This window comes from Gekko japonicus, unplaced genomic scaffold (genome assembly GCF_001447785.1).
Source record: "Gekko japonicus isolate JY-2015 unplaced genomic scaffold, Gekko_japonicus_V1.1 scaffold172, whole genome shotgun sequence".
Classification (NCBI taxonomy): domain Eukaryota; kingdom Metazoa; phylum Chordata; class Lepidosauria; order Squamata; family Gekkonidae; genus Gekko; species Gekko japonicus.
This window is the reverse complement of record NW_015162479.1, coordinates 1,660,781-1,675,788: the sequence shown is the minus strand read 5'-3', so window position 1 is coordinate 1,675,788 and position 15,008 is coordinate 1,660,781. Positions and strand designations below refer to the sequence as shown.

The 15,008-nt window shown below is 48.9% G+C and overlaps 1 protein-coding gene across 1 annotated transcript in view; it reads right to left on the bottom strand.

Annotated features, from left to right (window-relative positions):
• The window catches only part of LOC107105800 (carbonic anhydrase 7-like), a 20,536-nt gene extending 5,743 nt beyond the window's left edge, over positions 1-14,793 (bottom strand). Inside the window, exons 1-5 of the mRNA XM_015405826.1 lie at positions 14,731-14,793; positions 13,110-13,200; positions 11,855-11,881; positions 8,572-8,736; positions 3,198-3,343 (exon numbers count right to left, since the gene is read on the bottom strand). Of these exons, the coding sequence (XP_015261312.1) occupies positions 3,198-3,343; positions 8,572-8,736; positions 11,855-11,881; positions 13,110-13,194 (423 nt within the window). The 5' untranslated portion in view covers positions 13,195-13,200; positions 14,731-14,793. The remainder of the gene's footprint in view (positions 1-3,197; positions 3,344-8,571; positions 8,737-11,854; positions 11,882-13,109; positions 13,201-14,730) is intronic.
• Positions 14,794-15,008: the final 215 nt, after the last annotated feature.

Below are 15,008 nucleotides of genomic sequence, written 5' to 3'. Positions count from 1 at the left end.
CAGGAACTCATTAGCATATTAGTCCACACCACTGACAGCGCAGCTCATTAGCACATTAGGCCGCACCCCCGTGTTGCCAGAAGTGTGGTCATCCAGCCACACCCACCTTTTGCTTGTTATTCTGTTTACCTTGTTTGTTGTCAAAACAGGGCTTTTTTTGTAGCAGGAACTCCTTTGCATGTTAGGCCACACACCCCTAATGTAGCCAATCCTAATGAGTTTCTGCTGTTGGTTATGGCCTATTATGCTAATGAGTTCCTGCTGGGCGTGGCCAACTTGAGAGCCAGCCGGAACTCTGTTCCTGTGTGTTCCTGCCCAAAAATATCCCTTTGACCCCCCCCCCCAACACTTCACTTTCAACTGCAGAGATTCTCTGGGACATTTTCCTGGGCTTGTATTGCCCTGCTACTCCCCCCCATTGGAAACAATGGAGGATGGGGGCACCCCCTGGTCCAATCTTTTTGAACCTTGGGGGTCCTTTTGGGGAGAGGCTCCAGCAGCTACTCTGCAAATCTGGTGCCTCTACCTCAAACCCCCCCCCCCAGACCACTGAATATACCCTAAGAGATTTGCCATTGACTATAATGGCATCATATGATATATAATGAAGCCGAATAATAGCTGAATAAAGCTGAAAAGTATTTGGGAATCTCTATTCGACTACCGAATAGATGCTCTGACTTGGTACTCGACTTAATAAATACCCCCAAAAAATGCTGAAAAGGCATTATTTGGGTATTTATTCAAGCTTAGTAAATACCAAATGTGCACCCCTAGTTGTGATTCCGAGAGAACCCCAGGTCCTACTTGGAAGTTAGCAAACCTAGGGGGATACTCATTTTACCACTTTACTGATATATACAGGCTGCAGTCACACAGAGCATTAGCCACGCTACAGAGACGAAAGATAGGCGGATTTTCCGGGCGCGATCACACCGCCACATCTGGGAAGCGTAGAGCTCCCGTGGCTCACCCGAGGCTTCCCGCCGAAGATGCGGGGTAAAAAACTAGTACCTCCGAGGTACTAGTTTCTGGAAACCGCGGGGCAAGGGCGGGCGTCTGATCGCGTTTCCAGTGGCATCCGGCGCCTGCCCATGTCCCCTCGCAAAAAGGTGTTTTTTCCCCCAAGTCTCCATCGGATGCGCACAAGCACCCAATGGAGCATGCGCACACTTCAGTTTAAAAAAAAAAACACAACCCCGTTTGCCGCGCCGCCCCACTTCTTTGCCTGTGGTGTGATCGGCACCTCCCCCCTAACCACGGGACCTCGACGGGACCTCAACCGGACGTCTGATCGCGCAGCCGCGCGTTATTTTGCTCCGAGGCAAACAGCCACGCTCCCCCCCACACACACACATTTTCCAGCCCGTGTGACCGGAGCCACAATATAGCAAGGACAATTACAAAGACCTGGTAAATCTCAATTGTGCAAACTCTTACTGTTTTTTTAAAAAGAGCTTTCTATGTCTCTAGTTGGAGAGAAATCTAGGGGGATCACTAAAGGGCTTAATAGCCCCTAGATTTATCACCAACCGGAGAAATGGGAAGCTCTGAACAATATGATAAGAGTTGCCTTGTGTCTGGAAAGGCATTAATAACTTTTTTAAAAGGATCAAGATGGGTAGCTCTGATAGTCTGCCTGTAGCAGTAGAAAAGAGCAAGAGTCCAATAGCACCTTAAAGACTAACAAAATTTGTGGCAGGGTGTGAGCTTTCATTAGTCACTGCTCAGTTCTTCAGATGTCCAAAATATCAGATATCTGAGGAAGTGAGTGGTGACTTACAAAACCTTATACCCTGCCGCAAATTTAGCTAGTCTCAGGCCCCGGTCACACAGGAGATTTTGGCCCGGGAGAGGGACGGATCGGGGGCGCAGCAAACGGGCGCGAGCACACCGCAACATCTGGGAATCGGCTCGCACCCGTCCCCGATCCGTCCCTTCAGGCCAATAACGCGCTGTAAAAAAGAACCACCCCCAGAGGAGGACTTACCTGGGACGCCGCATCAAGCGCGGCCGTGGGATCACCGGCGCGCTCTTTGTTCGTAGCAATCCCGGCTCCCAGCCGAACTGCGCATGCTCACACATGCGCAGTTCGGCTGCCTCACTTCCCTGTCAGTGGCTTTCCCCCGGCATCTGATCGTGCCGGGGAGGAAGTGCGCGGCGGCTCAGGGGATCTATGTGATCCCGCCGCTGCGTGTCTCTTTTGGTGCGGCACTTTGCCCGTGTTTCCCCCCCCCCATGTGGCAGGGGCCTTAAAGATGCTACTGGATTCTTGTTCTTTTCCACTGTTTTAAAAATAAGTTTTAGAGAAGAACATATCCCATGAAAGATACATATTAATATATCTAGAACCTGGATGTTGTCTTTTGTCTTCCCGGATATGCCCCATTGGCTGGGCTCACCTGTGTGCAAACACTCTAATTGCTGGAGAGGAAGATGCTACCCTGCAATGCATGCCTCTACCTCCCTGTTTCTCGGAATGGGAGGGATGGGGCGCTAGATGGGCTTGGATGTTCAAAGAGAAGAGGAGGGATGACGAGACAGTAGTGATTGCTGCGGGCTCAGTGACCTAAGGCTAAAGATTAAGGAAAAGGCAAAAGGTTAAGAGCCTGGAGCAGCAGCAGCATAGGGTGTGTGCATGTCAGATTTACAAGTTGCACAGGGGTCAGGCACAGAAGACCTGCAAAGCACTATTCCATGAGGCCTGCCAGAAAGTATATATGTTTAACACCACAGCGCTCCCTAGTGTCACCCTCAAGTCTGGGGGGATGAGCAGCACCAAGTCGGAAGAGAGTGCCATTTTGCCATCAGAGCAGTTCTGTTTCCGGGGTTGCCAACTCTGGGTTGAGAAATTCCTGGAGATATGGGGGTGGAGCCTGGCAAAGTGGGGAACTGGGGAAGGGAGAGACCTCAGTAGGGTATAATGCCACAGAGTGCACCCTCCAAGTCAGCCATTTTCCCCATGGGAACTGATCTCTGTTGTATGGAGGTCAGTGGTAATCCTGGGAGATCGCCTGACCCCCACCTGGAAGTTAGCAATCTAGATCCAGGCCAGCAGGGCAGGGGTTGTTCCTGGCTTGCTGAGTAGTTTAATGCTGCTGTACTGACATTCCAACGCCGCAACCCCCCGATTCCCAAATCCTAATATTCCCCTTTCTCCCCCTTGCTTGCTTCCGCCTACTGTTTACAAGACTCACCTCTATGTCATAGCGCTTCCCATTGACTGCATGCTCTGATCCTGGAGCACTGCTTTTGTCCCAGTGGAAGTGGAACGACTTCAGGTAATATGTGGCCGGAAGCCCCCTCCCAAAGATGGCGGCTCCGCTCTTCATTTCAACCTCAGCTGCAATTGAACCAAGATGGGAAAGGAGAACAGGCAATGTTTTAATAAAGCTTTGATTAAAAGGGGGGGAGGGTCTAGATTACTTATCACATGTTATATTTACATACTTAGATTAAATAAGTGCTACCTTTGATTTTTCTACATTCCCACTAGATGGTTTTGTACACGTTACATCTGATACCTTTGTATTGCCCTGCCAGTCAGCCTCTTCTCTGGGCGCCCTGACGAGGGGCACCAAACTGCACCTGCCCCCCACCAAAAGACCCCCCGCTGGCTCTGACCAGGGGGAGCGCAGGGGGGCATGGGGGACGCCAGAAGGGATCCTCGCCTAGGGTGCAAAATAACGTGGGGCCGGCCCTGGTTGTACTGTATTTCTGACCTGTTCGCTTTGTATGGCTTTAATTTACTCATTAAAAAAAATAGATTACTTATCACATGTAGCATCACGTAGAGTTACCAACTCCAGATTGGGAAAATTCCTGGATGTTTTGGGGGTGGAGCCTGGGACGGGTGAGAGAGGTTTTGGCTGTAGTGGGCGTGGCCAACTCTGAAGCCAGCCGGAACTCCATTCCTGTGCGTTCCTGCCCAAAAATAGCCCTGGTTGTAATGCTGGGAGATCTCCGCCCCCCCCGCCCCCCGAGTGTTGGTAAGCCTACTTATGTCTCTAAAACTGAAGCAGGAGCAAGGACAGGCCAGGTATCCTTGAGAATGAGCTATTCTTTTGAGATCTAGATGGAAAGCCAAAAGTAAGGATATTGGTGGAAAGATCTGATTCCCTGCAACGCCTTTCCTGTTCATTGCCAAGTGTTTTAAGAAAGTGGGTGGGAAGCCATTGGAGATTTGATTGGCTATTAGGGCTGCCAAGTGGGGGCGGGTAAACCCCTGCTTTGGAGGCCCGATTTCCGCCGCTGCGGAATCGGGCCCCGGGGGGAACCCCACCCCGGCGTACGCGTCACCAGGAAGTGACGTGGGCACGCCGGGCACGCTGGGGGTGGGGCCACGGCTATACAAGGGAAAACTCCCTTGTATTGCCGTGGCCCCACCCCCAGCGTGGCTGGCGTCCTCCCATCACTTCCAGGTGATGTGCGTGTGGCGCGCACGCGCGCACGCATATGACACCGGGCGGGAGCCCCCCGCTCCTGGTGAAGATACACTTGGCAACCCTATTGGCTGTGCAATTTTTAAAAAATGTTGCTTTGGCAGCAGCGACCACAACAGTACGAGGATCTTCACTGTGTGACTGAAGGTAAGCTGTGGTGGCCATTTTTGTGACTGGTTCTGCCTCTTTTGGCAGCCATTTTGTGGCTGTGCCCACCACATTGTGTAAAAATTCCTTAGGTGCCCACAGGCTCAAAAAGATTGTGAAGCTTGCTCCTGCCCACAATATCTAAAAAGTGCCTCAGATAGATGAGATGGAAGGGGGATGAGAAACTGGGAGAGATTGCTTAGCCCTCCCTCCTCCCTCTTTTTCTCCTCAGCGTCTCTTTTCCCTCAGTCCCATTTGCCCAGCCAGAGTTGAGTTCTCTGAGGCATGTTTGCTTTGTTGAGAGAACATGCCCTGGGAAAGGCCTACCCTTGCCTGCAGGTGTTTGGGAAGAGCTGTAATTTAAAGCACTTATGTTCAGGAAGCCACACAGAGGCTTTTAATAATCCCAGAGTTTATTTTTAAGCCTCTTTAATTTGTAACAGTGAATCTGCAGCAGGTTTATTACCCCATAGCACCAAGGTTTTATTGAAGTACGGCTTTGTCTGCATTTTAGTTTACACACGTGCAATTAATTTGACTGCCTGGGTTGCCTTGTTATGAGATGGCCGGATATATAATGAGAGAAACACGGATCTGTGTATGTGATTGACAGCTCACATATGAAGCTGCCTTATACCGAATCCATTAAAGTCAGTACTGTCTACTCAGATGGCCAGTGGTTTTCCAGGGTCTCAGGTCGAGACCCCACAACCGATTCCTTTTAACTGGAGATAGAAACTGGGCCATTCTGCAAGCCATGCAGATGCGCTAAGAAAGAGCCATCTTTCCCCTATGTTCCAAAGTCACCTTACTCTACATCACATAATCACAGCGTCACACACAGGCACGACTAAGAAATGAAGTCCAGCAGAGGTACTATGCAGATACAAGAGAGCTAGGTTGCGCAATATAGAACTTGGGTTGGTCATCGGAGCCAAGTATATATTTTGCGGTGACGCAGGCGGTAAGAAAAGCCTGCAATGACATCTGGCCGAACAGCTTCGGCTGTTCGAGCCCCATTCTTATGTTATGTTCTTAAAACATGTTAAAACATGGTGATGTGATGATGTGATGTGATGTGATGTGATGTGATGTGATGTTCTTAAAGATCATTGTGCTGCGGTGGCAGCTGCTGCCAAAGTAACACTTTAAAAAATCTGCACACCCAATCAAAGTTCCAGTGGCCAATCAGAAGCCTTGGTGGGCAAAAGTTCCACCTGGCCCCACCCACTTTCATGAACACATTTGGTGGCTGCCATGCCTCTCACAGGCACCATCTTGGGGACCTCTGTTATAGCAAATGTTACAGTACACCTTGTGCATACGTGCACACATCTGTTTGCAACAAATAGCCAACACATATGTTGTACACACAGTTTATGAAACACTGTTATACACTTTTGCACTCTGCCACTGATTACTGTTATACACTTTTGCACTCTTCCTAGGGCTGCCAAATGCCCCCGGAGGGCGGATTTCCCCCCGCTTTTGAGCCCCGATTTCCACCCCCGCGGAATCGGGGCCCGGGGGAAACCCCACCCCCGCGTGCACGTCACCAGATGTGACGTCACACGCTGGGGGCGGGGCCACAGCCATTTGAGGGGAAAACATAGAGTTTTCCCCTCAAATGGCAGCCATCCCCACCAGGAGATAGCCTGGGGTCCCCCGCCGAGGAGGTAAGAGACATTTGGCAACCCTAACTCTGCCACTGACTAACATGTGGCCTTATTAGGCACACTTAGCACTATATATGTTAAGTGCCATCTATGATTCTAATCACACAAACAGAAATAAATCATGAACATATATTCAGATATTAACTTTGATTCATTGATGGCTATTGCTTAGAAGCATGCTGGGAGAATAAAATTCCTAACTTGCTATTCTGCTAAGGCTTGTGGCCTTGTCTGCTGGCTTCAACTGCACATGTTTCTGGTGTCGGTTGGCCTGACTGGCTGCAACTGCACATGTTTCTGGTGTCAGTTAGCCTGATTAAATGGAGAACAATAATGCCCTGTAGCTTTATCAGCTAATAAAGATACTTTTAGAGCTTCATGGCCTAAGAAAAAGAAGCGTCTATTGTTTTGCTAGGGGGAAGGGACTTCGCTTGAGAAGACCCAAGCCACAGATCTTAGCCCAATTAGATCTTTATGACGAAATTAATGGAACCAATAATTATGGGGTTTTTTGCTTATGTCATATTGAGTATAAAATGCTATGTCACCCTTTGTAACACTCGAAGAGTCTGTTGGGTATTCATGGGTTCCACACCTTGATATCTGTACTCTTCCTTTATTAATTAATAAATATTTCAGGCTTCTTCTCTACAGGACTGTTTTTGTGTGTTTCTCAGATTGGGTTGGGCAAACACAGCCAGAGACAGAATTCCTGTCTAACACAAATTTACTTTACGATTGAAACTGGGGACCAGAATGTGGATAAATATGGGGTTTAAAATCACATATTTTGCTCTACCCGTACTGAATGCAAGATGAGACTGGCTCAAAGTATGTGTAAAGAAAAATCAAGTATACACTTCACAGGGAAGGCCTGGTCATATGACTTACCTGTGTGCTGAGTCACTGCATGGGGAGGGAGAGCAGGCAGCTGGGCTTTGCCCAGGTCATCTGCACCATGTGGACACGTGGAGGAAGTTCCCGCACAACATTCCCTCCCTGTGATCAGCAACGTTCAGAAGGAAGCATCGCCAATCTCATGGAGAGGAGTGTATAGGTGGGCACTTTGTGCAGTTGTATCATGCAGACGACTCGGCAATCACATGGCAGTCAGGGGCATGGCTGGCGCACTCATGCCCGCTCTCCCTACCCACGCAGTGATGTGCAGATGGATCATCAGCACAGGTCTAGGCTGTACAAGCATTCACTGTGGCTTGTGAACAGGGCTACTATCTCTATGCAAGAAGACTCCATCTTTACAATATGCACATTCCTTTTTAGCACCATGGATCACCATTACAAATATGTTGCTAGCACATAACTGAGCATCTCTGGGCTGCAGTGATTCCTCCACTCCCAACATGACTTGTGTCTCGCTCCACCACAGGACTGCCACCTATCTGAGGTGAACTGAGCTATCACGTTGTATGGCTGCCATCATGGGACCCAGTTCCCTGAATTACATATGATCATTCTAGTGTCAAGGCTGGCCTTGGTGGGGGGCACATGATACATGGAGGTCTGCAGGAAAACATATACCAGCCAGGCAACACAGACAAGCCATCAAACAAGAGCCATCATCAAGCTAAAGGGACATCAAGCTGTCAGGCAGGCAGACTGGCAGTCTAAGAGCAACTCCATCTGAACTCTAGCTATGACCAGAAAACCAGATTAAACTCAAAAGCTTGATAAGATTAGGAGGTATCCAATCGGTCCCTTGTACCGCATGATCCTTTTCAGGGGTCATTTCCTGCAGGAGCGCACAGGAGCAGAGCTCCGGCAGTAAAGAGCCCAGGGGGTGGGCACATGCAACAAGCCCCGCACCCTGCTCCCAGCAGCCCTCAGTCAGAGCAAGAAGCAGCCAGGTAAGCTGCAGAGCTTTCCCCAGTCCAAAACAGTCCACTGGCACCTTTAAGACCAAGTTTTATTCAGGTACAAGCTCTCCCTCCTCTGCAAGGACAGATCTGCACGTCCCCCCCCCCCAAATGCCTAGAAATCCAAAACCCAGTGGTACCTTCTGACACACTTCCGGTGATGTCAGGGAGTGTGGCATATGCAAATAAGTTATGCTAATGAGCTCCTGCACCTCTTTTTCTATGAAATGACCCCTGATCCTTTTTGAGCTGGAGCTGCAATACCATCTTCTGGCCATCCGCAGCAGTGGTGCTGAAATGCTCCCTCTTCTGGCAAGTGACCACCGTGGTGCAATCATTAAGGCACCTTGATTTCACTGCCCGAGCCCTAACTCTGAGACAAGCAGGGTCCTACACCGTGTTGTCCTGCAGTTGCCCGTAGCCCTTTCTTACCATAGTGTCCATTGTTGACCAGCAATTGCGGACGCAAACGGTCTTCATAGCCAATAAAATCGATAGGACCCAAATGGCTACCAGGCATGGCCTTCCGGGTTTCAATGTTGATCGGAGACTGGTTGGCACCATTGCACTGACCGAGGGAATACCATGTTCTGGGCCCTAGGAAAGCAGATGCAAAGGGGGTACAGCTCATGAAGGAGGCAACCACAGCACTAAAGGATATACAAACCACGCACTAGAGGAGCCCGCCTAGAAAGAAAGCCGCCGGACCGAGAAAGACCATGCCAGACACCGGGGACGCCAGGAATATCGGAGCACCGACGCCCAAAAAGACCGGCCGGGAACAAGCCAAGAAACAGCGAGCCCTGCCACCTGGGTGCCGGTAGGTAGCCCCTGTAAACATGTGGCCTTAGTTAGGGATAATTCGGAACTGTGTAAACCGCTCAGAGACCCTTTGGGGTTTGGAGCGGTATAGAAATCTAATGTATAAATAAATAAATAAAAATAAAGGGGAGGGTCCAGATGCAAGGCTGACAACCATCATCACTTGATCCCGGTTTGGGAGGCAAGTGTGGGTCAGAGAAGAAGCGGTGGCTCTTTATCTCCTGAGTCATGTGGTGTCGTGTACACAAAATAATGCTTAAAAAAAAAAAACCTCCAAATTAAGTGATTGTAGGTCATTACCATACCAATGAGTCCATACACCCTATCACTATGAGCCATCACAACTGCGGCGTCATCTGAGTCAGACTAGATCTGGGACAACCAGGTTTGAATCCCCACTCTGCCATGGAAGTTTGCTGGGTGACCTTGGGCCAGTCACGCACTCGTAGCCGAACCCACTTCACAGGTAGGCTTGCCAACCTCCAGGTGGCACCTGGAGATCTCCTGCTATTACAATTGACCTCCAGAGGACTAAGATCAGTTCCCCTGGAGAAAAGGGCTACTTTATACCCTGCTGAGGTCCCGACCCTCACCAAACCCCGCCCTCCCCAGGCTCCACCCACCCTTCAAATCTCCTGGTATTTTCCTAGCCCAGAGCCAGCAATCCTACTTGCAGGGTTCTTGTGAGGATAAAATAGAGGAGATGAGAACAACATGAACAGCTTCGGGTCCCCATTGGGGAGAAAGTTGAGGTAAAAATGAAGGAAACAAAGAATAAAGTAAAGTAAACAGCCGGTGTCCCTATACAAGGAGTCGCTGTTGAGTCACATCCAGGGCTTTTTTGTAGAAAAAGCCCAGCGGGAACTCATCAGCACACCCAACAGCAGAAACTCATTAGCATATTAGGCCACACCCTTGACAGCGCAGCACATTAGCATATTAGGCCGCACCCCCATGTTACCAGAAGTGTGGTCATCCAGCCACACCCACCTTTTGCTTCTTATTCTGTTTACCTTGTTGTCAAAACCCAGGGCTCTTTTTGTAGCAGGGACTCCTTTGCATGTTAGGCCACACACCCCTAATGTAGCCAATCCGAATGAGTCCCTGCTGTTGGGTGTGGCCTATTATGCTAATGAGTTCCTGCTGGGTGTGGCCAACTCGGGAGCCAGCCGGAACTCCGTTCCTGTGCGTTCCTGCCCAAAAATAGCCCTGGTCACATCAATTTTGTATATAGAAGGGCAGTTCCGGGGTGTAATGTGGGACTGTTTAGTGGATCACTGTAGTTGACATGCTCTTTTGGTACCAACAAGATCCCCTCCCCAGTTTCTCGCTGGGGTCACAGCTGCCTTGGCCCACCCCGGCGATATTCTGTTTGTTCACAGGAACAAATTAATTTCAACAGGGAAGCCATGTGGGTAGCTCAAGTTGCTGAACAACCACACAAGTATCTTTTAGTGGTTCTGACAGGAAGTGCTGAATGGGTGGGTGGTTGCCCTTTCACAAATAATAAGTCTGAACAACCAAAAGAGGAATCTGAGGCCAATAGAGATACTTGTATTATGAGGCTAAAGCCTCAATATACCCTTTTGAGCAGTCCAAGGGTTGTTTGGGGGGGTTTATGGGCTGTCAAGTTGCTCCCGGCTTATGGCCATCCTATGAATTAATGACCTCCAAAATGTCCTGTCATTGACGTCTTTGCTCAGATCTTGCAAACTGAAGGCCGTGGCTTCCTTCATTGAATCAATCCATTTCATGCTGGTCTTCCTCTTTTCCTACTGATTATTGGCTTTTGTCAAGACGTTCAAATTCCTGATTACTGACTTTTCTAGTAACTCTTGTCAAGACATTCAGATTCCAGTGTCAGAACATCTGAACTTTATTTTTTTTTTAAATGACACCCCACCGTTCTACTGTAAAGTCTCCAAGGAAGCTTACAACTCGAGTCATAGCTAGTAGAGAAAGGCTGAAAAATCTTCTTAAAAACAAACAAATAAATAAATTCAAAGCAGTTTTCAGCACTTCCCCCACTGTCAGTGTATACACATGGGGGGGAAAACCCCCACAGTTCTGATATGTAATTGTTTCAGGGCTCTGAATCGATTATTGGCCACGCCGGAAGGCTGATTTACTACCTGATTTCAGCCTTTGAGCACCTGATAGCTGACGTGTGATTGTGGCCTCAGATAAACCCCATGTGTGCAACCACCAATAAAAAAATGACTGATGATAGAAAAAGGTCGGGCAAACAGGTTGGCCCAGCAGCATCTCAGAGATCATAATGACATAGGAAAATGACGCACCTCACTGGGGGAGGAATTCCACAGTAGGAATCAGAAATCTGGAGCAGCAAATCAAGGATTAGTGCCCCGCATCAACTTTGTATATATATTATAGGTTTGGTGGGTCAGCTAGGTTGAAAGGGGAAGGGCCGTGGCTCAGTGGTAGAGCATCTCCTTGGCCTGCAGAAGGTTGCGGGTTCAATCCCTGGCCTCTCCATAAAAAAGGACCTGGCGGTAGGTGGTGTGAAAGTCCTTTGCCTGAGACCCTGGAGAGCTGCTTCCAGCCTGAGTAGACAATACTGACCTTACTGGACCAAGGGTCTGATTCCAGATTTTGGTTCAGGCAGATTTATGTGTGTTCATGTGATATAATTATAAAGTGTCTCTGGGCCACCAGACCCCAGCCAACCACTCTCTTCGAGTGGGGTCAGAGATGCTTGGGGACTGAATCATCCATGTTCTCCCTAGGAGTCCACCTAGAGGAAATGGCTACCCTTTTTGTGCCTCGATGATCTAATCAGCCCAACAGAGAGAACAGCCTACTACGCTTCCTGCACTGGGGAAGTTCCCTTCAGCCTGTGTGTGAAACTGTGGCAAAGAAGTTTTCCACTTACCACAGCTGGATTTGTCATAGCACCACTCTGGAGAAGAGAAAGAGACATGGTTACACAAGAGACATCAAGAATGCAGCAGCCCCTTGGTCTGTCTCAATCCCCTCCCAAAGCAAGAGGGACATGGAGAAAATGGCTGCTTCAGGGGGTGGACTCTATGGCATTATACCCAGCTGAGATCCCATTATACCACACTGAAGACCCTCCCCTCCCCAAACCCCACCCTCTTAAGCTCCACCCCCCAAAAAAACTCCAAGTATTTCCTAACCCAGCGGTGGCACCCTTATCCCTTTGCTAGTCCCAGGAAATCCTGCTTAACCCGCAATCCTAACTTCTGTCGTAGACATCGTGGCTCAATTTCTTTGTTCTCTCCCAAATTGGACAAATTTCACATCTCTCAAAACTCACATGCTTGGAGACAAACATGGGTCCCTGCCACACGGCAGGAAAAACACTGGCCGAGAAGAGAAAGAGACATGGTTACACAAGAGACATCAAGAATGCAGCAGCCCCTTGGTCTGTCTCAATCCCCTCCCAAAGCAAGAGGGACATGGAGAAAATGGCTGCTTCAGAGGGTGGACTCTATGGCATTAGATCCAGCTGAGATCCCATTATACCACATTGAAGACCTTCCCATCCCCAAACCCCACCCTCTTAAGCTCCACCCCCCCAAAAAACTCCAAGTATTTCCTAACCCAGAGGTGCCACCCTTATCCCTTGGCTAGTCCCAGGAAATCCTGCTTAACCCACAATCCTAACTTCTGTCGTAGCCATCGTGGCTCAATTTCTTTGTTCTCTCCCGAACCGGACAAGTTTCACATCTCTCAAAACTCACATGCTTGGAGACAAACACGGATATTTATTTTATTTTTGTTTCTATTTAAAACATTTTAATGCCACCTTTCCACAGAACCCTAACCAAGGCAGTGAACATTGAAAACATTTCAGTCCTACGATATTTAAATCTCTAGATCTCCCTCACAAAGAGGTTTTTTTTTTAAATAACACCTTTCAGTTTTTCTTTCGTTATCCGGAGATGACAGCTCATTCAGTTATTACATTGGGTTTTGCTTTGGACTGCCACAGCTACCTGCAACCTCTCTCTCAAAATCCGCTAAGAAATCATCTCAAATTTTCTCTGGGGATTTTGGCCCCGTAGCAACAAGCAACCAGTTTACAGTGGCGAGCCCTCTGGCTCTAAGCAGAACAAGCGAACAGCCGAATTCCCTCTACCCTGGGAGACGTCTGTGATTCTTACCTTCACAGCTAACATAGGATCCTCCCAAGAGAAGCAGCAGCAGAACGTGCATTCCCAGTTTCCAAGGGGGATTAATGCTCTCCATGGTCACCTTCATAGAAAGGGCTTATTATTGGATGGCTGAAGACCTTTTCACGTCCAACCTTATCACTCCACCAGCACATAAGAACATAAGAGAAGCCAGTGTTGGATCAAACCAGAGGCCCATCCAGTCCAACACTCTTGTCACACAGTGGCCAAAAAAACCAGGTGCCATCAGGAGGTCCATCAGTGGGGCCAGAACTTCAGAAGCCCTCCCACTGTTGCCTCCCCCAAGCACCAAGAATACAGAGCATCGCTTGCCCCAGATGGAGAGTTCCTATCTATATGTTGTGGCTCATAGCCACTGATGGACCTCTACTCCATATGTTTATCCAGTTCCCTCTTGAAGCTGTCCATGCGCATAGCCGCCACCAAACGTCTATGGGACCAACTCCATTCCTATTCACAGTTCTTCAGTCTTCCTTGGCTATCTGATCACTATACAAAATCGAGCCATTTGACAACACCCATGCAACACAAATGCCTGAATGCAAAGCCACTTCAGGGCACGGGCCCCTTGATCACCTACCTGCTAATGGAAACGGCTTGTGTGAATTACTCTAACAACAGTTGTGTAGAGAGCTAGCCATGGTGCAGTGGTTAGATTGTCAGACTAAGTTGTGGGAGAGATCCGTGTTCTAATCCCCAGTCTGCCAGGGAAGCTCACTGGGTGACCTTGGGCCAGTCACATGCTTTCCCAGCCTAACCTACCTCAGAGGGTTGTTGTGAGGATAAAAAGGAGGAGAGGAGAATGATGTGAGCCACTTTGGGCCCCCACTGGAGAGGAGAGTGGGGTATAAATGAAGAAAAAGAAATGTAACCATATCAAAAGCCACATCAATGCCACCATGCCCTGCTTATGACATTGCAGGTGAAAGACATTTACCAGCTGGCCATTCCCATATGCCACTATAGAAAGTGGGGCCCTCAGAGGGGATATTTGGATGGGCCTCCTGCCAGACAAGTAGCCCCGGGCAAGGGCTTCCTCGATAGCCTGCCCCTGCTGAAAGCTGTGGAGATCACAAGCTGCAGGCATCTCCAGCCAAGATCCGCTCCCAAAGCAACTTGGAACAATGAAAATGCATCACATGCCTTTCAACGATCCACCTTGCGTCTCGGTGAGAAAGGAAGACTATAGCTAAACAAATAGCTTGACCACCCAGTCCAAATTCTAGGCTCTTTCCTCTCCAGGGAGGTGGCAGAAAGATTTGCACGCTGACTCCCAGATCTGCCTAGTAGTAAACTGCCAATCCACAGAAGAAGCCCATCCTCTGATCTGCAATCAGATAGCAACCTTGGAAGGTTCCCATTCCAAAACTCCCCAAGGGTATCATCATAGGGGAAAAAAAATGAACACAACACACAAAGATCAGGCTATAACTCATTCCAGAACTCTTTGTGCCACAACGAAACAGAAGATACACCTCAGGAAGGCGTTCGCACAGCAAAAGTAATGGAGATTCCTGGTAATTTAGGCAGAGAAGAGGGAAAACACGTCTAGACTCTCTGTGCTCCTGGGCGAACGTTCCCCACTTCTTACCTGCTCAGGAGAGTCACCCCGATGGTTGCCTTTGCTTCTTCGAATGGCCTCTTTCCAAGAGCCTATTATATCTACTATGGGCCACCTCCCCAGGGAGGAGGGCAGCACTAGGTGAGAAAGACAAGCCATCCAGAGGTGGCAATTGGACACACCTCACAGCACAAGAAACCTGGACCTGACAAACAGGCACCGGCTGAGAATTGCAAAAGCTCGGTGACGAAGACGTTTACAATGTATCTGTGGTGTTGACCTTGCAAATGAGAAGGAAATCATTTGGC